The 21,964-nt window shown below is 43.3% G+C and overlaps 1 protein-coding gene across 1 annotated transcript in view; it reads left to right on the top strand.

Annotated features, from left to right (window-relative positions):
* The window catches only part of atrnl1b (attractin-like 1b), a 1,080,114-nt gene that overhangs the window by 260,277 nt on the left and 797,873 nt on the right, over positions 1–21,964 (top strand). The window contains exon 16 of the mRNA XM_041209279.1: positions 14,515–14,728. Within this exon, the coding sequence (XP_041065213.1) occupies positions 14,515–14,728 (214 nt within the window). The remainder of the gene's footprint in view (positions 1–14,514; positions 14,729–21,964) is intronic.

Raw genomic sequence — 21,964 nt, 5'->3', positions numbered from 1 at the left:
GGAGGAGCATTTACAGCATCTGGAAGAATTATTTACTCGACTACAGGAAGCTAGTTTGGTGGTGAACTTGGCTAAAAGTGAATTTGCAAAAGTGTAAGTTACGTATCTAGGCCATACCATTGGATATGGTATGGTGGTACTGAGAGATGCAAAAGTCAAGGCTATCATGGATTTCCCAGTGATTACAACAAAGTGAGAAGTTTTGAGGTTTCTGGGCATGAGTGGGTTATACCGGAAATTTGTACCAAATTTTAACCAAATTGGTTGCTTCACTGACTGAACTATTAAAAAAGAACAAGAAGTTTCAATGGGCATTGGAGTGTCAGAAGACATTCGATAGTTTGAAAACTGTATTAACTACAATACCAGCTTTGGCAGTAATTAATTATGCCAAGCAATTCAAGTTCATGCAAGCGATATAGGCATTGGGGCTGTACTGTTACAAGAAGATGATACTGGAATTGAAAAACTGATGGGGTATTTTTCACGGAAGCTGAATGTACAACGGAGAAGATATTCAATGATCGAACAAGAGACTTTTGGTTTGGTGTTAGCATTGCAGCATTTTGAAATTTATGTTGCAAGCAATTCATCAGAAACAATTATTTATACAGACCATAATCCTTTGAAGTTTTTGGACCAATTTCGAGACAAAAGTATAAGGCTTTTCAGATGGAGTATTATTACAACCATTTAATCTACAAATTATACATATTGCTGGAAGAAAAAATCTGTTTGCAGGTGCGTTATCAAGAGTTTGAAGCTTGAAGGAAAATTGGAGATTTTTTTTTAAAAACCCTGGACACTGAACTGGAGTGATATATAAAACAAAAACAGAATTACCTGGAAAAACTCAGCAGGTATGGCAGCATCGGCGGAGAAGAAAAGAGTTGACGTTTCGAGTCCTCATGAACCTTCTGTCGAAGTAATTCTGTTTTTGTTTTGGATTTCCAGCATCTGCAGTTTTTTTGTTTTTATATCTGGAGTGATATATAGTTTTATATATATATAGTTATGTTAATGCTTGCAACAGTTAATAAAATAGTATAATAAGTATAGGCGATAGGTCTTTTAGAATTATGATGGTTCATTTTTCAATAGGAAGGGAGATGTTAGGAAGCTATTAATGTATGTAATATTATTGAAGATTTTTTTTTAAAAAGAGGTTTAGTCTATGGGTGCGTCTTAATTGGATTAAAGCCAGCTAGTTTGGGTACCTTGATGTATACTAGTTATTCAAGAAGGGAAGTGAAACCTGGCACCTAGCTAGAAGAGACCAAGCAATGTTTATATTACTAATAAAATTGGTAGAGGCAATGTAAGATCAAAGCCTGTAAGCCTACCACTGTGTCTGCAAAGGAACTAAAATGAAAGGAACCGCATTTTGAATTTGTAAGGTGAAAGTGCTTTGCCTGGTGTCTGCTTAAAGCCTATAGGTTGTTGTTGCCTTAATGGAGATTAGTTTAGGAATTTAATAAAAGTTATGATAGTAGTAATTTGTAGCCATGTGTATATATTTACCTTGTGTAAATTAATAAATGTCTCATGTAGTTTGATATAAAAGTCTCTCAAGGACTTGTGGTCTGATTCCTGAATTTCGAGCTGCATCTCAAACATACCACTTAAAAAATAGGCTATGACAGCTGTTTAAAGTTTCTCTCTAGGATTTTTAAATTACTCAGCTTTACCAACTGCTGTGTTATAACACTTGTCACAAGATTCCTAGTCTCTGACCTGCTCTTGTAGACCCAGTATTTATATGGTTCGTCCAGTTCAGTTTCTGGTCAATGGTAGTTCCCAGGGTGTTGATAGTGGGGGATTCAGTGATGGTAATGCCATTGAATGTCAAGGGGCAATGGTTAGATTCTCTCTTGTTGGAGATGGTCATTGCCTGGCACTTGTGTGGTATGAATGTTATTTGCCACTTGCCAGCACGAGCCTGGATATTGTCCAGGTCTTGCTGCATTTGGACATGGACTGCTTCAGTATCTGAGGAGTCGTGAATGATGCAGAACATTGTGCAATTATCAGCGAACATCCCCACTCCTGACTTTATGATGGAAGGAAGGTCATTAACGAAGCAGCTGAAGATTGATTGGCCTCGGACACTACTTTGAGGAACTCCTGCAGTATTATCGTTGAACTGAGATGATTGACCACCAACAACCACAAGCATCTCTCTTTGTGCTAGGTATAACTCCAACCAGTGGATAGCTTTCCCTCGATTTTCATTGACTCCAGTTTTGATAGGGCTCCTTGATACCACACTCTCAGATGCTGCCTGAGGGCAGTCACTCCCACCTCACCTCTGGAGTTCAGCTCCTCTGACCATATCTGAACCAAGGCTGTAATGAGGTCAGGAGCTGAGCAGCCCTGGTGGGACCCAAACTGAGTGTCAGTGAGCAGGTTATTGCTAAGCAAGTGTTGCTTGATAGCACTGTTGATGACCCCTGCCATCTTTTTACTGGTGATCGAGAGTAGACTGATGGGGATGGAGGTTGTTGGGGTGGGGGGGGGTGTGGGTGGGTGGTGGTAATTGGTTGATTTGAATTTGTCCTGCTTTTTGTGTGCAGGATACCTGGACAATTTTCCACCTTGCTGCTTCGATGCCGGTGTTGTAGCTCTGTTTGAAACAACTGGCATTAACATCAGACTTGCTTGATCTATGTAACAGAGAATTTTTAAAATAAGATTTGTGACAAGAAATGAGGAGAAGGGATTTACTAAGATTATGTTTTGAGACTTTTCAAATTCAAAAGCTAAACGGAAGTAAAGTTGTAATAGTTATTTAATATCAGGCATTGAGAGATAAGCCTATTCATTTGAGAGCTACCTGAATGTGATTAGACATGTTAAGCATGTGGTGCAGTGACCAACATTTATGAAATTGACTGTATCCTTAAAACAAATGTTTGCTCCGCTCCTCCCTATCTTTGGGAATAGTCATATTTATGTCAATGAGGGATATTAGTGGAACATAGAATTTAATAGTATCGAAAGAGCCCATTTCACTTGTTGTGCCTGTACTGATTCTTTGAAACTGCTGTCCAGTTTAGCCCGACACCCCATCGTTTTCCTTGCAACCAGAAATACTAATCCTCTCCAGGTACAAATCTAATTGTCTTTTGAAAGTATCATATTTGATTTAATCACCCATTTGGGCAGTAAGTTCAAGATCATAAACCTTTGCATGGACAAAAATTCCCATATTCACACTCGTTCTTTTGTCAATTATTTTAAACCTGTTGCTTCTGATTACCATTCTACTTGGAGGAAATGGCTTCTCCCTACTAGCTTTATTAAAACCCCTCATAATTTTGAATACTCCTTTTAGGTCTTCCCATAACCCCCTCTGTTCTGAGGAGAACAATCCTGGCTTCTCCAATCTTTCCATAAAAACTACAGACCCTCATCCCTGAAATCATTCTGGTAAATCTGTTCTGTACCCTCTCTAAGGCCTTCCAAAAGTGTGGTACCCAGAATTGTACATACGTATCCAGCTGAGCCATAACCAGAAATTTGTAAAGGCTTAGCATGGCATCCTTATTTTTGTATTCACTGACTCTATTTACAAAGTGAAGTGTCCCATAGGTTTTCTTAACTGCCTTCTCAACTTGTCCTGCCATCTTCAAAGATTTGTGAATTTGTACTTTCCGCTTACTCTGCTCTTGCACCACCTTCAAAATAGTTCTATTTAGTATTATACAGCCTCTGCATGCTGTTTCTCCTAAAGTGCATCACTTCACACTTAATCACATTAAATTGCATCTGCCATGTGCCTGCTCCATTTCAGGATTCTGTCTATGTCCTCTTGAAGTCTGCCACTCTCCTGCTTACTATTTATTACATTGTGAAGTTTTATATCATCCTCAAAGTTTAAAATTGTATTCTCTATGCTCAGGTCTCAGGTCCTTTGTAATGAGAAAAATCAATGGTCTTAACATCGACCCCCTGAGGGACCCCATTGCATGCTTATCTCCATCAGAAAAACATCCGTTCACTATTACTCACTGCCTCCTATCATGTAGCCAATTATGTACCCAAGTTGCCTCCATCCCTTTAATGCCATGTGATTCTATTCTTACAGCCAGGATGAGAGGAGTGCACAGTTAATCAGGCCCCACTACACAGGTCACACCATTAGTTTAAAAGTTTAATTTACTCCCCAAAATGACCAATTATCTACCTTTGCTACTGCTAGACCCAGATTAAAAGACACTTTAATCAACTTCTTTCAAAAACTCTTGATTTATTAGAAAACAAAGCTACTTTTTAAAAACAAGCTGCAGGAACTGGTTAACACACATCTGTAACCTGGAAGTATAACTATCTATCCCTTTTAAAATTCCCCAACACAAGCACACCCGCACACACACTGATGCACACACAGGTGCGCACAGATACTCATGTAGAGTTGCTGCAGAGATGGGTGGTTGAGAAAGGAGACATAAGTAAAGGATAAAGCTCGCAGGGTTTTAACGCTGGTGATCTGGCGCTCCCTCATGTGAAGACAGATCGCTCGTCCCAATAGATGCTTGGAGGTTCTCACTAATGGAGTTTCAGCGTGGAGGAGAATAAAGCCAGATCAATACTCCTTGTCTCAGCCTCTCGGGTTTCCAGTTACAGACAAGTTCCACTGAGAGTCTTAGCTGGATATTGATAATCACATGGTTTCAGGTAAGGCAAAGAGAGTGCGAGCTGGGCATCTTTTCCCCTTCTCGGTTCAGTCCCAAGTGAATGCAAGTTCAAAACTTCATCCCTGTTATGTGATTTCCAGTAAATCATTTGCCTTTGCCTTCACACCATTTTTTTGCCCATCAATTAAAATAATTACAGTGCAAACTGCTCTCCCCCATCAAGTGCTATGCTGGTCAGGTGATTTCTTGGAAATGGCATACTTGCTCCCAGTCCAAAGGTGAACCTATGATCTTTTCGTAAAAAAAAATCCAAGTGCCCAAAATAATGTAATATCTTTCCATGTTTTAAAAGAAAATATTTTCCTGAAAGATATGATTCTATAACTATATTCTGAAAATGTCAGTCATATGGTTCTTTATTAAATGTTCTCCAAAAATACAACAGCTGCTGCACGGCAATATTGCAGTGGACCTCTGTTACTTTAATCAAAGAACTCAGTCAAGTTAAACGAACACAAATTATCTTTTGGCTGACTGTTCCTTAATAACCTATGCTTCTCCAAGTGAGAACGAATATTATACTTGATAATGGTCTTGAGTAGTTTTCACGCCACTGACATTAGACGTTACTATATTTACTCCTGCCCACTTTATTGAACAGGCGTGCAACGTTTGCAATCCTCCAGTCGTTCGGCACCAATTCCACACCCAAGAGAAATTGAAAAATTGTGGTCATAGCTTCTGCTACCTCCACCCTAGCTTCCCTCAGCATCCTAGGATACATCCCATCTGAACTGGGATATTTCGTAATCTTGACCAATGTACCTCCTTCCAAGTTTTATCCTAATTACCTTTGTTCTTCCTTCTATTCTATAGTAATTCTTCACTTAACATTGTAGTTCCTGATAATTACAACAAAACATTAAACCCTGTAGGTTGAAGTGCTGTACAATCCTAAATTCCTATATCATAAATGAAATAATTTATAAAATAAATTTAAATATATAAAAGAAATATGCTAACTCTTTCTACCTGCTTCCCTCTTGCCTCTTCCCCCTCTCCCTCCCTCGCCATTTCCCTCTCCCGCACGATGTTTGCGTTCCCTGAAACCTTGCAAGAGGGAAGAAGTGAACGAGAGGGGCTGGGAATCGGAAAGTCGTGGAGGGAAGTGGTGAGTGGAAGAGTGGCGAGTGGCAGAATGCCAGACGTTGGGAGTAGGGGAGGCAACTCCAAAATGGCATTGAACAGGCCACATGATGTAACATCGGGCCTGATGTGAAATTATACGAAAACAGAAATCCTGACACTAAGGACAGAATTTTCAGTGCCCGCTGGCTCAGGTTTCATGGTGGGTGTGAGTGAACAACATGGCGGGAAGGCCAAAAATCGTCATGAAACCAATTTGCAATTGTCTGCTCCACTTGTCAGTGCCGGGCCGCGTTTACTGCCATTGCACATCAGTAGCTTCATTGTCATATATCTGCATATCATTAGAAGCCCAGTTTGCTAGATTCAACCCCCATGCTGAATCATCCTGCTGACATGTTTCACAACAGCATTTAAAAGCACATGCAAGTCGCTTTTTTCTGGCTGGCTGACAGTGCAGTGCAGGGAAAGGGCTGCATTATGGTTGAGGCGTGTTCGGGGGATGGGGGGACAAAAACTGCAATGCGGATGAGGCGGGTTGGGGGGGTGCAGAGCTGCACACTGGTTGAGGCAAGTTGTGGGGTTGGCGGGGGGTGGCAAGGACTACACTGTGGATGAGGTGAGCTGTTGGGGGGGGGCCAAGAGCTGCATAGCGGTTGGTGGTAGTGCACAAGCACGTGCAGGGCCGGGGCGGGGGGGTGCTCGGGGAGGGAAGCGGCCATGCATTAGGGAAACCTTGTATATAGTGACCATTCCTGCACAGCTGAGGCAGTTCAGGCAAACAGTTCAAGCCACATTGACATGGTTGGAATCAGGCCTCCAGCTTGTTTGCCCACTCAAGCAATGCAGAGGCCTGAAAGTGTCACCAAACACCCCAGAGCTTTTCACCCCTCGGGCACAGACTGCAAACTAATGAGCGTTTTAGTCACTCAGTGGATGACTGGACACATTGTACAATCATCTTGCCGAAGTTGGCCATGGAGCAGTCACTGGTGGAGGTGTACACAGCCCCTTTCAATGTCATCGTTTGGACCAGTCTCCCCATGGTTCAAGCTAACAGTGCAGCCTTGCAGTGCAGGTTAGGAGAGTGCCTGAGCTGAGAGCACTGCATGTAGTCCAGTAGGCAAAGCTGCCGCCATCCAGTCAGGTGGAGTGGGGCGGAGGAGGGTGGGGTTTCGGGCAGCCATGCAGCACTAAGCTCTGGCCGTCCAAGTGTTGCCCAGCACACTCTGGGCCTTTAGACTTCATCAAGAGAGGTTCTTATTATACCCAAGCTTAACCCACACACCTCTCTCATGCTGGAGGAAGAGTACATCAGGAGCATGGAGGTTGGTGACCTAACTGTATGCCTCATAGCTTACAGAGAGTGGAGATGAAGGAAAAGAGAGTGATGGAGGTGCCTAGCTGGGCAGAGGGAGGAGCAGCTCTCTCAGGAAGAAGGGGTGGATGGGGCTTTGTGCATGCCGCTGAAGAGCAACAACGAGCCATCGCTGGTCAGCGCCTAGCTAGTCCCAGGGTCTACAGATGGTCACCCTACAGATGACCGAGAACCAGTATCGCCGAAGACTGCGCATGTCCAGGGAACTGGTCAGTCACATCTGCCACCTGCTGCCGCACTAGTCAGTTTTTATGCCAGTGGCTCATTTCAGGTGACCTGTGGGATATTGCAAACTTCCACCCACAAATGCATCCATGAAGTCAGGGATGCCATCTTTACGAAGGCACACAACTTTGTGCATTTTGCCCAGGATCAGAAAAGCCAGGGTGTAAGAGCGCTGGGATTTGCCCAAATCTCAGGTTTTCCACAGGTGCAGGGGGCCATCGACTGCACTCGCGTGGTGCGCTCAGATCTATGTGGCAACAAGCAGTCAACTACGTCAACCTTAAGGACTTCCGCTTGCTAAATGTTCAGCTGATGTGCGACAACCACAAACATATCCTGCAGGTCTGCACAAATTTCCCAGGGAATGTCCACAACTCCTACATTCTCAGTAGGTCTCAGATCCCTGACGTCTTCCAGGGTCCACAGAGGCTGCAGGGTTGGCTCCTTGGGGACGAAGGCTACCCACAGAGTACGTGGCTGATGACATCCGTGCAGCGGCCTCAGAGTGCAGCAGAAAATATACAATGAGACTCATGCTTCAACTTGCACCTTGGTGGAGCAAACCATTGGAATGTTGAAAATGAGGTTCCGGTGCTTGGACCGATCTGGTGGAGCCCTGCAATACAGTCCATAGAGGGTGTCGAGCATTGTCATTGCCTGCTGCGCCCTTTATAACCTGGCGCTGCAATGGGGATGAACTGGCTGAGGAGGAGATGGAGGAACTGCATGTCTTCATCGGTGAGGAAGACGTCAATGGGGATGAGGGTGAGGAGATCTGTGAAGGCGAGGATGACGGCGATGGTGCCATCACACTGCCAAACGAGGCAGGCATGTTCAGGAGACCCTCACAGCTGCTAGGTTTGTGAGAGATGATGACGAAATGCAGTGAGGAGACGCCATAGATACTCACATTGCATCCGTGAACATTTGACCCCAGTCTGGCTGATGGCAGTGCAATACCCTTTGTGTTGAGGCTCCTGTCACGGAGATGCAGCGGATGCCCATTGTCCCTACATTCCAGGAGGATGATGATGACATGCAGTGGGGACACGCCATAGATCCTCACACAGCTTATGTGAATGTCTGACTCCTGTCTGGCTGGTGGCACCTCACTTGCACTCTGTGAACAGGGTCATATCATGGAGATGCAGCAGGGAAACTTTTTCACTTATCCTGATTTCATGAACCTTCAGGACCACACTGTCACCAGTTACAGATGCTGACAGGGTTGGGGGTGCTGCCGAGCTTCAAAGATGCAGGGAGCACACACACACAATGATGGAACTCTGTGCCACTGGCCCAGGACATTCTGGCAACAATGATAAGCCCCAGTGAGGTGCAGGCATGACTGATGTGACTAGTGACAGTGAAGGCGCAGCATCAGTGCTGGGAAGGTTGAACAAAGCACAGGGAAGAGGCCCAGGAGTGAGACATCTGCCTTTTATCTTGTGCAGGGGCCAAGGTTTCACATCTGAGTGACACGAACACTGCACATCAGAACAAGGTGCCATATGCAACGAGACTTTCTTATGAGTTTATTAACCAAGTGAACATTATGTTCAAGTGGTTAACACCTGTGCCCAGGCTGTGCCACTACATCATCTTCACCACCTGTTGTGGAGAGGGGCCGGGAGAAAGGAGGACCTCCTCACGAGCATGTTGCTGGGCCTGGCCAAGTTGACCATTAACAGGTCCAGGCAGTGGGCGATCGAGGGGGTCGTTCGACTCAACTGTCTGCCACTTTTCCATGGCTATGTTCGAGGCCGGGTGTTCCTGGAGAGGGAGCACGCAGTGTCTGCCAACACTATCAAGGCCTTCTATGCTCGGTGGGCATCGTGGGGACTGGGGTGTTTTGTTGACCCTCTTACAAACATTAAACCAAAATGTGATTAGGTTTCCTTTAAATTTTGTCTTTGTTTTTGCAGTTTCCCTTTAAGGGGCTGCTTTTTAATTTGTCCCTAGTTTTGTTAATTTAGTTTAATTGGTTTCTAACAAAAGAGTTAAATCATCTTCACCTTCCTAACCTTGCCGCTACTTCTTGGTGTTTCCTTAACATCCAGAGTGGAGGTGGAGGCAGCCTGCCAACTGCTGCAGCCTGCCAACTGCTACACCCTGTCTCTGATGAGGGCGGAGACCTGGAGGGCCCCGGCCTGTTTTCGGGGTCCTGCTGTGTGGCAGTGAAGGCTTCCTCTGCCTCTGGAGCTATGTTTCTGGGGCCACAGGGAAAATGTATTCGGATGGTCCGGACACTCCTGCATTCACCTGGGTTGATGACCCCGGGTGTGCACCTGCTGATCCTCCTCCCTATGGGTGCTCCTGGGCCCCTGGCTGACTCCTTGAGGAGAAGGGGAAGCTGGAGTGAGGTGGAATTGTCCCACACCCTTCTCACGTTGACATTGTTGGAGGCCAACCGTGGCATCAATGGCTTGAAGCACTGAGAGGTGTACGTGTAGCTGAAATTTAAATATGGTGTTCGGTGTGAGGAAGCAGTGAGGTGACAGCATGGTGGACAAATGAGAGGCCACCCGCCTGCAACCTGGCTTGTTTCCCTGAACGCAAGATTAATGAGGTGGGATTGGGATGATATGGCGTGAAAAGCCGCCATTGCGGTTGGCAGGTAAAACGTTCATTTTCCCGCCCGCTACTGCACTTAGTGTAAATCTGGAATGATTCCGTCCTAAGTGTGCATACCAGCCCCATTATATCTGCAAGCTTAAAGCGGAACAAACTTAAAACGGATACTGCTGTACTGTGATATTAACTTTATCCTGTTTTCTTGTGAAGGCCGATGCAAATTACTCATTTAGTCATGCCCACTGTCTCCACAAGAAGGTTTTCTTCTTTTGTCTGCAATCGGCTCCAGCATTCCTCTAACTATCCTTTCACATTTACCTGTTTATGGTAGACTTTTGCATTCCTTTTTATATTTCCCCATATGTTGTTCTGCAATAATTCATTCTGGGGAACTAAACCCAGGACTGGTTTACTCGTTGACCTAAAATATACTGATTAAAGAGGTTCTCCTGTACACATCACAGAAATTCTTCACTTTCCTTGTCTTTTACACTTTTCTTCGTTGTAAATTCGTTTAATTGAAGTCTCTATCTGTTGCTGCTCTATTATTTTTAAATTTCTCTGAAATTTGCCTACAGATTTTTTTCTTCTCTTATTATTTGGGGTCCATATTAAACACTCAGCAATGTAGCAGCTCCTCTTCTGTTCTTTAACTGGAACCAAATAGATGCGGTTTTTGAACCCTCTAGTATATTGTCCCTCTGTAGAACTGTAATATCACTTAGTTATCTTGATAACTGCCACACACTACCCCCCCACCCTGCCTTTCTCCCTTCCCTATCCCACTGAATATATTATTGCTGATAGTTTATTTTCTACTCATGCCCAAGATTAAGCAAGGTATCTGTTACAGCCACTATATCATAACCCTATGTGACAACTTATGTGTGTAGCTCATTAACCTTGATTTTTAACACATATGCATTCCAATGGTGTCAGCCATGATTTGGTTGGTACCACACTCGCCTGAGTGAGAAGGTTGTGGGCTCAAGTCCCACTCCAGCACAAAGTTTGAGTATGACATTCATGTGCAGTACTGGGGGGATTCTGTACTCGGAGTTGCCGTCTTTCGGATGAATCGTTAAACTGCCTACCCCCTTGGGTGAATGTAAAACAATCTATCGCATTGTTTTGAAGAAGAGCAGGGCAGTTATCATGTTGTTCTGTCAATATTTATCCCTGAATCAACATAACAGATTATCTGGTCATTATCTCATTGCTTTGTGGGGGTTTGCTTCTGTGTTTCCTACATTACAACTGTGTCTACACTTCAAAATTGTACACAAACATTCGGTCCCTCCACAGTAGCAACAGTGTGTACCATCTACAAGATGCACTGCAGGAATTCACCAAGGCTCCTTCAACAGCACCTTCCAAACCCACAATCACTACCATCTAGAAGGACAAGGGCTCAAATAGTTGGGAACACCACAGCCTGGAGGTTCCCCTCCAAATCACTCACCATCCTGACTTGGAAGTATATCGCTATCCTTCACTGTTGCTGGGTCAAAATCCCGGAACTCCCTTCCTAACAGCACTGGGTGTACCTACACCGCATGGACTGCAGCAGTTCAAGAAGGCAGCTCATCACCACCTTCTCGCAGGCAATTAGGGATGGGCAATAAATGCTGGCCTAGCCAGCGAAGCCCACATCCCACGAATGAGGAGAAAACACTTCATTGGCTGTAAAGTGCTTTGGGACATGTGGTCATAAAAGGTGCTTTTAAAGGAAAGTCTTTCTTTTAAATTACTTTTTGTTTCTTTGCTCCATCTAATTCCTGCTTCATTATTTTTTATTCTGCTAATGTTCGCCCCCCCCTAATTTTCTATACACCTTGTCTCTCATCTCTGCAGCTGTATCATGGTGCGCCTTCGCTCTTTGATCAGCATCCATAATGAATTGCTTTGCCCAAATAGACTCCTACTTCCAGTATTGAGTTAATCCAAGTAAGATATGTTGCAGCCAGTTATAGAATAAAACTGCCAATATTCTGGCCAAAAAGTATCACTTAAGCTGTTGAAACATCTTGATTTTAAAATTCTCATTCTTGTTTTCAAAGCCTGCCATGGCCTTGCCCCTCCCTGTCTCTGTATTTCCCCCAGCTCCACAACCCACCAAGATAACTACACACCCTTGATCTACATGCCCTTGAACATCACAGATTTTAATTGCTGTACCACTTGTGATTGTGCCTTCAGCTGCCGTGGCCCTAAGCTCTGACATTCCCTTTCCAAACCTTTCTACCCCTCTACTTTTATCTTTCCTCCTTGAAAGTGCTCCTTAAAGCCTATCTGTTTGACCAAGCTTTTGGTTGTCTGTCCTAGCATCTCCTGACATGACTTGGTGTCAAATTTTGTTTATGTTTTTGATAATGCTCCTTTGAAGTGCCTTGGGTCATTTTATTATATTAAAGATACTGTATAAATATAAGTTGTTGCACTATTATATTTGTCATAAATTTACAAAAAATGTAACTACACCCCTTCAGCAAGAGTGCATGCAAGCTGGACCAGCAGGGAAGAAATGAGAGATTGTTGCCTGAGCTCCAAGAGCAAGAGTCAGTTCAATGTCTATGACGTTTCACATTCATGATCTGCCTTGGAATTGTTCCATACAACCAAGCAGTACAAGTCCATTCCTCCTCACCCAGGTAGACTTTGCCACGGCGCAAAGATAAATAGAAAAGTAAATTGTGAAGAAGACATAGGAGACTACATAAAGATATGGATAGGTTAAATGAGTTGGCAGAGATCTGTAAATGAAGTATAATGTGGGAAACTGTGAAATTGAGCTCTCTTTGGCAGGAAGAATAAAAGAGAAGCATATCTAAATGGTGAGAGATTGCAGAGCTCTCAGATGCAAAGGGACCTGGGTATCTTCGTGCATGAATTGCAAAAGGCTAACATGCAGGTACAGCAAGTAATTAGGAAAGCTAATAGAATGTTATCATTTATTGTGAGGGAAATTGAATACAAAATTCGGGAGGTTTTGCTTCAGTTATACAGAGCACTAGTAAGACTGCATCTGGGAGTACTGCGTACAGTATTGGTCACCTTTTTAAAGAGGATGTAAATGTGTTGGAAGCAGTTCAGAGAAGGTTTACCAGACTAATACCTGGAATGGGCGGGTTGTCTTACGAGGAAAGGTTGGACAGGCTAGGCTTGTATTCACTGGTGATTTGATTGAGACATATAAGATCTTGAGGGATCTTGACAAGGTGGATGTAGAGAGGATGTTTCCCCTTGTGGGGGAATCTGGAACTAGGGTTCACTGTTTAAAAATAAAGGGTCACCGATTTAAAATGGAGATGAGGTGAAATTTTATCCCTGAGGGCTGAGAGTATTTAGAGCTCTGTTCCTGAAAAGGCAGTGGAAGCAGTGTCTTTGAATATTTTTAAGGCAGAGGTGAATAGATTCTTGGTAAGCAAGGGAGTGATATGTTATCTGGGGTATGCAGGATACAGATTTCAAGTTGCAATTAGATCAGCCATGATTGTATTAAATGGCAGAGCAGGCTCAAAGGGCCAAATGTCCTACACTTGCTCCTTGCTCGTATGTTCATATGTTGGATGTAGAAGTCACAGTACAGATTGTGTGCTTGGTTGTGCTATACATTTGCAGTTCAGAAGTGTCTACGTGCCATTCCATAAGCAGTGGTGCTCTGGATTTTGCCTGGAATGTAACCCAGGTGGTTACAAGCAAACTTGGTGTAACTAGCTCACTTGCAGTAGGAAAGTAAGTGAAAAATTGACGGTAACCTCATGAGAATATTCGCCACTAAACTAAACTGAACATGTTTTCCATTTTGTAAATGAGTCTCTCTGACTGAATTTGAGAATTTAATGTCAACAGTGTGCAGTTTTGCACTTGAAGCTGTGCTCAAAAGAAGTTCTTTTTATCTTTTCACCCAGAAGAGTGATGAAACTTTAATTACATTGCCTGGGTTAGATTCTCATCTGGGTTCTAAGATGGACAATGTGCTTATTCTACTGTGACATTGTGTATTTCCACCTCTCAGCAAGTACTACTTTTAATTTTATGACTTAACATTTTGAATAACATTGCAGTCATGGAAAACTGAATATTTCAGATTATTTTGCTTTACTGACATTGAAAAATTTGATATTGAAACTTGGTAGATCTTTTCTATCGAAAATTTTCAAGTGTTCTGTGTGCATACATGGTTGAAAGAATGAATACTATATTATGCCTTTGTTAAGAGTTGGCGATAATATACTTAATTTAGTGTCTAAACAGCTTTGTTTGATGCAATAGTTTTAATAGATCTATGAAATGTCAACATGTTTGTCAGTGTTACTGAAATGAAACGCAATGGAAATATCTTGCTTTTTACTGTAAATTGGAGCTAGTATATTTTGTCGTAGAATATAAGAAATAAACTGAAATGCATTCAGAATATGTTCCAGCAAGTTACAGTAAAAAAAACAATGAAACTAAGCATAATCAGAACAGTATTGACTTCAAACTGGAGAAAATGATACTTATGTAACCAAAGGGTTAATTGTTCCTTCTCTTTTATCTTCATTATGATAGAAAATATCACCGTGGGTTGGATTACGCAAGATCAACATCTCCTACTGGGGTTGGGAAGACATGTCACCTTTTACTAACACTACCCTGCAGTGGCTTCCTGGTGAACCCAATGACTCTGGTTTCTGTGCTTATCTAGTAAGAGCTGAAGTTGCTGGACTGAAGGCTTATGCGTGCACTGAAATGGCAGATGGTCTGATCTGTGAAAAACCAGTTGGTAAGTTTTGAATTCACCTCAATGCACAAATGTACAATATTAACATAAGCAAAAGTGAAACTAGAAAAATAAACAGTAAATGGAGCGTCTGATACGTTTACAATTCCTTTCAGGTTGTGAAACAGGGGCAAGATTTCTGCCCTTTGCTATTGACGAAGTTGTAAACTTCTGTATAAAGAATTTATTGTGACTTAGCTATAAATTGTAAATACTTAGTTATGTTTGTGATGAATTATATTTGAGTAGTTTACATGCTGAATTATATTTTTGTATATTATGTGGCAAATGTGGTGTTATTTTCTATGTCTGCATTACCCCACACAAATGACCATTGGACCAGTCAATCTACTTTTTGTATTGTCAGTTCTGGATATCAGTAGAGCAGAATTTGAAGATGTCAGAGTAAAAGAAAAAATCTGTACAAAATATTTTGCCACTATGCTATCTTTGGCTGGCAGTTTTAAAGGAAGAGAACAAAAACGACGAAGTGTCCTGAAATATCAGAAATTTATAAACTGCCTCCTCTGTTTCCCATTCCTGGGCACTCCCATTTCCACTTTAAACACCAATTTTGAAGAACTCATGGGTTTTATAGTTTCAAAGATCAAGGTTATTTGCTTGCCAGCTTCTACCACCTCCACCCACATCCTTACCCTGACCCTATGTCATTCTACAGCTTCTTCCTTATTTCCCACCCAGCCCTTATGAAGTTGATCTTCTCTAAGACTTGTGGCTTTGCCTGCTTCCTTTTTATCATGTAATTATATTTACTCAGGCGAATGCTCTCTGCCATCCTCAGTGGCTTCCTATCTTTGAGCTCTGATTCTCCACCTTTCAAGACTGCCATTAATGCTCTCCTTTGACAAACTTTTCCTTCTTTCCTCATTCTTGTTCCACCTTTGAATTGCCCCTTCTTAAAATCCTCTGTTGTGTTATGACCTAACTCCATAACCACTTTTTCCGTAATTCCCTCTTTATATCCTTTCAATCATGTTTCTATTTGCCTGCAACACCAAGCCCATCCTCATTAAAGTCATTAATGACATCCTATGTGAGTGCAACTGCATTGTACTGTCTTGTTACATCCTCCTTAAACCTTCTTTGATACTTGACAAAATTGATCACTCTCTGCATCCTTATCATCTCTTCACTGCAGCCAGCTCCAATACAGTAGTCTAGCTTTCAGTTTTATTTATGTAATCCTATCTTGACGATATTATTCACCGGCACGGGGTTAGCTTTCACATGTACATGGGTCACCCCAAGTTTTATTTCTGCCACCATTTTGGTCTTTTTGCTCACATCTATCCTAAGAGAATTTCTTTCATCTTAATCTCAAAAAGACCTAAGTCAACCCTGTTTATCTTTCATCCAAAATGACATGCCTGAGCACCTGACATCTACCCTTCCTCCATCTCTCACTGCCTTTTAGACAAAGAGCCAGTGCACAGTCTTGATACTTTGTTTGATTTTGAACTGAGAAGCTGTCTGGTTGCATTATTTGTCTACTCCCCAGCCCTATCCCCCCCAGCCCATCTTTGCTCTGAACCTGCATCACTCTATAATCATGATCTTCATAACACTGCTGACTGCTAACTCATCTCTCTCTCTCCCACCACTACTAAATATTTGCAGATCCACACCTTTGTTAAGTCCAGACTTGTTGCCTCTAGTGCTTTCTCTGCTAGTCTGCTGAACTGTGTTGTTAACAAAAGTTGACAGAATTGTATCCAACAATAATCTGTAATCTCATGGCCTTACATATCCCCTATTCTACGTTTAACATAAAGCTGGGTGATCAACCCTGATTCAATGAAGAGTGTAGGAGGGCATGCCAGGAGCAGCAACAGTCATACCTAAAAAGTAAGTTGTCAACCTGGTGAAGCTACAACAAAGGACTGCTTACGTGCCAAAAAGAGTAAGCAGCAAGTGATAGACAGAGCTAAGTGATCTCACAACTAACAGATCAGATCTAAGCTCTACAAACCTGCCACATCCAATCGTGAACAATGATGGACATTTAAACAACTAACTAGAGGAGGAGGCTCCACATATGTCCTCATTCTCAATGATGGGGGAGCCCCACACATCAGTGCAAAAGACTAAGGTTGAAGCATTTGTAGCAATCTCCATCTGGAAGTGCCGAGTGGATGATCCGTCTTGGTCTCCTCACAGATGCCAGTTTCCAGCCAATTTGATTCACTACACGTGATATCAAGAACAGCTGAAAGCACTGGATACTGCAACATTCTGGTAATAGTACTAAAGATGTGCTCCAGAACTAGCCTCTTGCCTACCCAAGCTGTTCCAGTACAACCACAGCACTGGCACCTACCCGTCAATGTGGAAAATTTCCCAGTTATGTTCTGTCCACAAAAAGGACAATTCCAGCACTGTTAGTTACCAGCCCGTCATTCTACCCTTGATCATCAGCAAAGTGATTGAAGGTGTCGTCGCTGTGCTATGCGCTATGAAGTGGCAATAACCTGCTCACTGAGGCTCAGTTGGGTTTCAGCAGCTCAGCTCCTGACCTCAGTACAGCCTTGGTCCAAACATGGACAAAAAAGCTGAACTCAAGTTGTGAGGTGAGAGTGACTGCCCATGGCATCAAGGAGCCCTAGCAAAACGAGTCAGTGGGAATGAGGGAAAAACTCTCTACTGGTTGGAGTCAAACCGAGCTCAGAGGAAGATGGTTGTGGTTTTTGGAGGTTAACCATCTCGGTTTCAGAGCAGCACTGCAGGAGTTCCTCAGGGTAGTGTCCTAGTCCCAACCATCTCCAGCTGCTTCGCAATGACCTTTCTTCCATCATAAGGTCAGAAGTGGGGACATTCGCTGATGATTGCACAATGTTCAGCACCATTTGTGACCCCTCAGATACTAAAGCAGTCCAAGTCCAAGTGCAACAAGACCTGGACAACATTCAGGCTTGGGCTGATAAGTGCCAATTAACATTCACGCCACATGACTGCCAGAAAATGACCATCTCCAACAAGAGAGAATCTAACCACCTCCCTATGACATTCAATGACATTATCATCATTGAATACCCCACCAAGACAGGTCATCCGCTTGGAACTTCTGGATGGACATTGCTGCAAATGCTTCAACCTTGGTCTTTTGCACTGATGTGTGGGGATCCCCCATCATTGAGGATGAGGACATTTGTGGAGCCTTCTCCTTTAGTTAGTTGTTTAATTGTCCACCATTGTTCATGATTGAATGTGGCAGGTCTACAGAGCTTAGATGTGATCTATTAGTTGTGAGATCACTTAGCCCTGTCTATCACTTGCTGCTTACTGTTTTTGGCATCCTCAGGGTTACAATTGACCAGAAACTGAACTGGACCAGCCTTAAAAATACTGTGGCTACAAGAGCAGGTCAGAGGCTGGAGAGTAACTCACTTCCTGACTTTAGTTAGACATATGATGGAATACTGTCCACTTGCCTGGATGAGCGCAGCTCCAACAACACTCAATAAGCTTGACATCATCTATGGCAAAGCAGCCAGCTTGATTGGCACCCATCCACCACCTTAAACATTCACCCCCTCCACCACTGACACACAGTGGCAAGACATACCATCTACAAGATGTACTGCAGCAACTCAGCAAGGCTCCTTTGACACCACCTTTCAAACCATGACCTTTACTACTTAGAAGGACAAGGGCAGCAGATGCATGGGAATACACCTGCAAGTTCCCCTCCATGCCATGCACCATCCTGATTTGGAACTGTATCGCCGTTCCCACACTTGCTGGGTCAAAATCCTGGAGCTCTGTTCCTAACAGCAGGGTGTACCTGCAGCAGTTTAAGAAGGTGGCTTACCAGCACCTTCTCAAGGGCAATAAATGTTGGCATGGTGTTGACACCCACATCCTGTGAAAGAATAACAAAAAGTGTAACTTGTCTAAAATTCTACTTGCACCCTATTTGCACTGTCTAATTATCACTAGCTACTTCTCTAACTATGTATCCATTTCAAAATCCTTGACTCCATTTACAAACCTATCAAATGTATCATTTCTCCTTATCCCTACAATGTCATTCTTTGTCCTGTGTTCCTGTATAAGGCCCCATTCTCCTGATTCTGGCCCCTTTGTGAGTCTAGTTTTTCTTCACACAACTTTCAGCTACAGAGCTCAGCTTTTCCAGTATCCACTCTGGGACATTCTCCGCAAGCCCCTCTCTGCATTGCTTACTTTATCACTCTTCCAAAAGCCTTCTCTAAACATACCTCTTTGAGCTTCCTTTGAGTACCACCATCCCCCCAAACTTCTCCCAATCAGTTCTTAATTTCGTGTGGCCTCCGGTGTCCTGCTTTTGTGAAGTACTTGGGATAAAACTATGTTATTTGTGTACTTTCATGTAGAATTTTGAGATGATTCTGCTAAATTTGGGTTCAGGTTAGTTTTGAAGATTCCATGGTTGCTTTTACTGTGTAATAGATTCATATTTTCTTACATCAGAAAATCATGAATTAAAACTTTGGACTTTTTAAAAAAAAAATTCTTTCATGGGATCTGGACATTGCTGGCTATGCCGGTATTTATTGCCTATCCCTAATCGCCCTTGAGAAGATGGTGGTGAGCTGCCTTCTTGAACTGCTGCAGTCCACATGTTGTAGGAATACCACAGTGCTGTTTGGAAGAGAGTCCCAAGTTTTGACCCCACGATGGTGAGGAAATGGCCATATAGTTCCAAGTCAGGATGGTGTGTGACTTGAGGGCGAACTTGCAGGTGGTGGCGTTCCCATGCATCTGATGTTCTTGCCCTTCTAAGTGGTAAAGATTGCAGGTTTGGAAGGTGCTATTGAAGGAACCTTGGTGAGTTGATGTAGTGAATCTTGTAGATGGTACACACTGCTGCCACTATATATCAGTGTTGGAGGGAATGAATTTAAGGTGGTGGATGGGGTGCCAATCAAGTGGGCAACTTTGTCTTGCATGATATCAAGCTTTTTGACTGTTTCGGTGCTGCACTCATCCAGGCAGATGGAGCATATTTCATCACACTTGTGCCTTGTAGGCTTTAGTGAGTTAGGAGATGATTTACTCTCTGCAGAATTCCTAGCCTCTGACCTGCTGTTGTTGCTCCAGTATTTATATGGTCCAGTTCAGTTTCTGGCCAATATAACCTGTAGGATGTTAATAATGGAGGAATTCAGCGATGGTAATGCCTCTGAATGTCAGGAGGAGATGGTTGGATTCTCTCTTGTTGGAGAAGGTCATTGCCTGGCACTTGCACGGTGTGAATGTTACTTATCAGCCCATGTTGTCCAGATCTTGATGCATATTAACACGGACTGGTTCAGTATCTGAGGCCTGGATGGATTATATCCCAGGGTATTGAAGAAAGCCACGGAAGAAATAGCAGATGCTCTGAGGATCATTTTCCAATCCTCACCTGATACAAGCGAGGTACCAGAGGATTGGAGATTGCAAACGTTGTATCATTATTTAAAAAGGGTGTGAGGGATAGGCCAAATAGTTGTAGTCTGACTTTGGTGGTGGGCAAATTATTAGTATCAATTCTGAGACAGGATAAACTGTCACTTAGAAAGTAATGGATTAATCAGGGATAGTCAGCATGGTTTTGTTAGGGTAAATTTAATCGAATTTTTTGGTAAAGTAACAAGGAGGATTGATGAGAGTTGTGCAATGGATGTTGCTAGCATGGATTTTAGTAAGGTATTTGACAAGGTCCCTCATGGCAGGCTGATCAGAAAAGTAAAAGCCCATGGGATACAGGGGCAGAATTTTCCCTCTGTCGGGGGCGAAGTTTAAGAGCGGGCGCGCCTCCGATCAGCGCCCCCGATTGGGGGCGTGCCGCCATTTTATGTGTGCGGGCCAATTAAGGCCCCCCCCAGCGTGACATCTGCACAGAAGCACTATGCGCTTCCTATGCAGGCGACGGGGGATTTCCTGAACTGAGAGTGCGCTCATACGCGCATTCGCATGAAAGACCGCACTCATCTCCCTGAGGCAAGTGCTCCCTCAGGGAGATCAGCTCTACAGTAAAAAATGTGAAAAATAGAAAAAAAAAAAATTCCCTGACATGTCCTCTCATGTGAGTTGGGACATGTCCATCACTTTTAAATACAGTTTTAAAAACCTACAAGAAACCTCATCCGCTCATGGATGAGGTCTCATGCATTTTCTGAAGCCCGCCAGGACTCCTGGCCTGCCCACCAACCTTAAGGTTGGACGGGCAGGTCCATTGATTTCTTAAATGACTATGTCAATGGCCTCAATTGGCCTTTGACAGGTCGGCGGATGCACAGTTAATTCTGCTGAGCCTCTGCTTTCCTGAAAATTTAAATAGAGCGGGGTGACGTCGGGAGTTCTGCCTGACATCATCCCGTGTCATTTTGCACGTCGGTGAGCGGGCCCCACCCCCTGCTCACCGACCAGGAAACCCTGGCCCAGGGGAATGTGGCAAATTGGATCAAAAATTGGCTCAGTGACAGGAAACAAAGGGTAATGGTTGATGGATGTTTTTGCGAATGGAAAACAGCTTCCAGTGGCGTTCTTCAGGGTTTGGTGTTGGGTCCCTTGCTGTTTGCTGTATATATATTTATAATTTGGACTTAAATGTGGGTGGCATGATTGGGAAATTTGCAGGTGACACAAAAATTAACCGTGTAGTTGATGGCGAAAAGGATAGCTGTTGTCAACAACAGTTTGGTTGAGTGGGTGGAAAAGTGGCAAATGGAATTCAATCCAGAGAAGTGAGAGGTAATGCATTTGGGGAGGGCAAATAAAGCTAGCACATACATAATAAATGGGAGGATATTGGGAAATATAGAGGAAGTGAGCCACCTTGTTGTGTGCATGTCCACAGATCCCTGAAGGTGATAGGAAAAATGGTAAAGTATATGGAATGCTATCCTTTATTGACCAAGGTATAGGATACAAAAGCAGGGGTGTAATAATGGGACTGTATAAAATGCTGGTTAGGCCACAGCTGAAATTTTATGCACAGTTCTGATTGCCACATTATAGGAAGGACATAACTGAGAGTACAGAGGAAGTTTGTAAGAATGTTGCCAGGGTTTGAAAATTGCAGCTATGAGGAAAGATTGGATAGACTATGGTTGTTTTCCTTGGAACTGAGGAGGTTGAGGATTGACCTTATTGGGGTGTACAAGATTGAAGGGCTGAGATAGAGTAGACAGGGATGCCCTGATTCCGCTAGCAGAGAGGTCACTTACCAGAGGGCACAGATTTAAGGTGATT

The sequence above is a fragment of the Carcharodon carcharias genome, chromosome 17, assembly GCF_017639515.1.
Source record: "Carcharodon carcharias isolate sCarCar2 chromosome 17, sCarCar2.pri, whole genome shotgun sequence".
Taxonomy (NCBI): domain Eukaryota; kingdom Metazoa; phylum Chordata; class Chondrichthyes; order Lamniformes; family Lamnidae; genus Carcharodon; species Carcharodon carcharias.
Note: the sequence above shows the minus strand (reverse complement) of the source record. Positions and strands in the feature narration are given on the sequence as shown.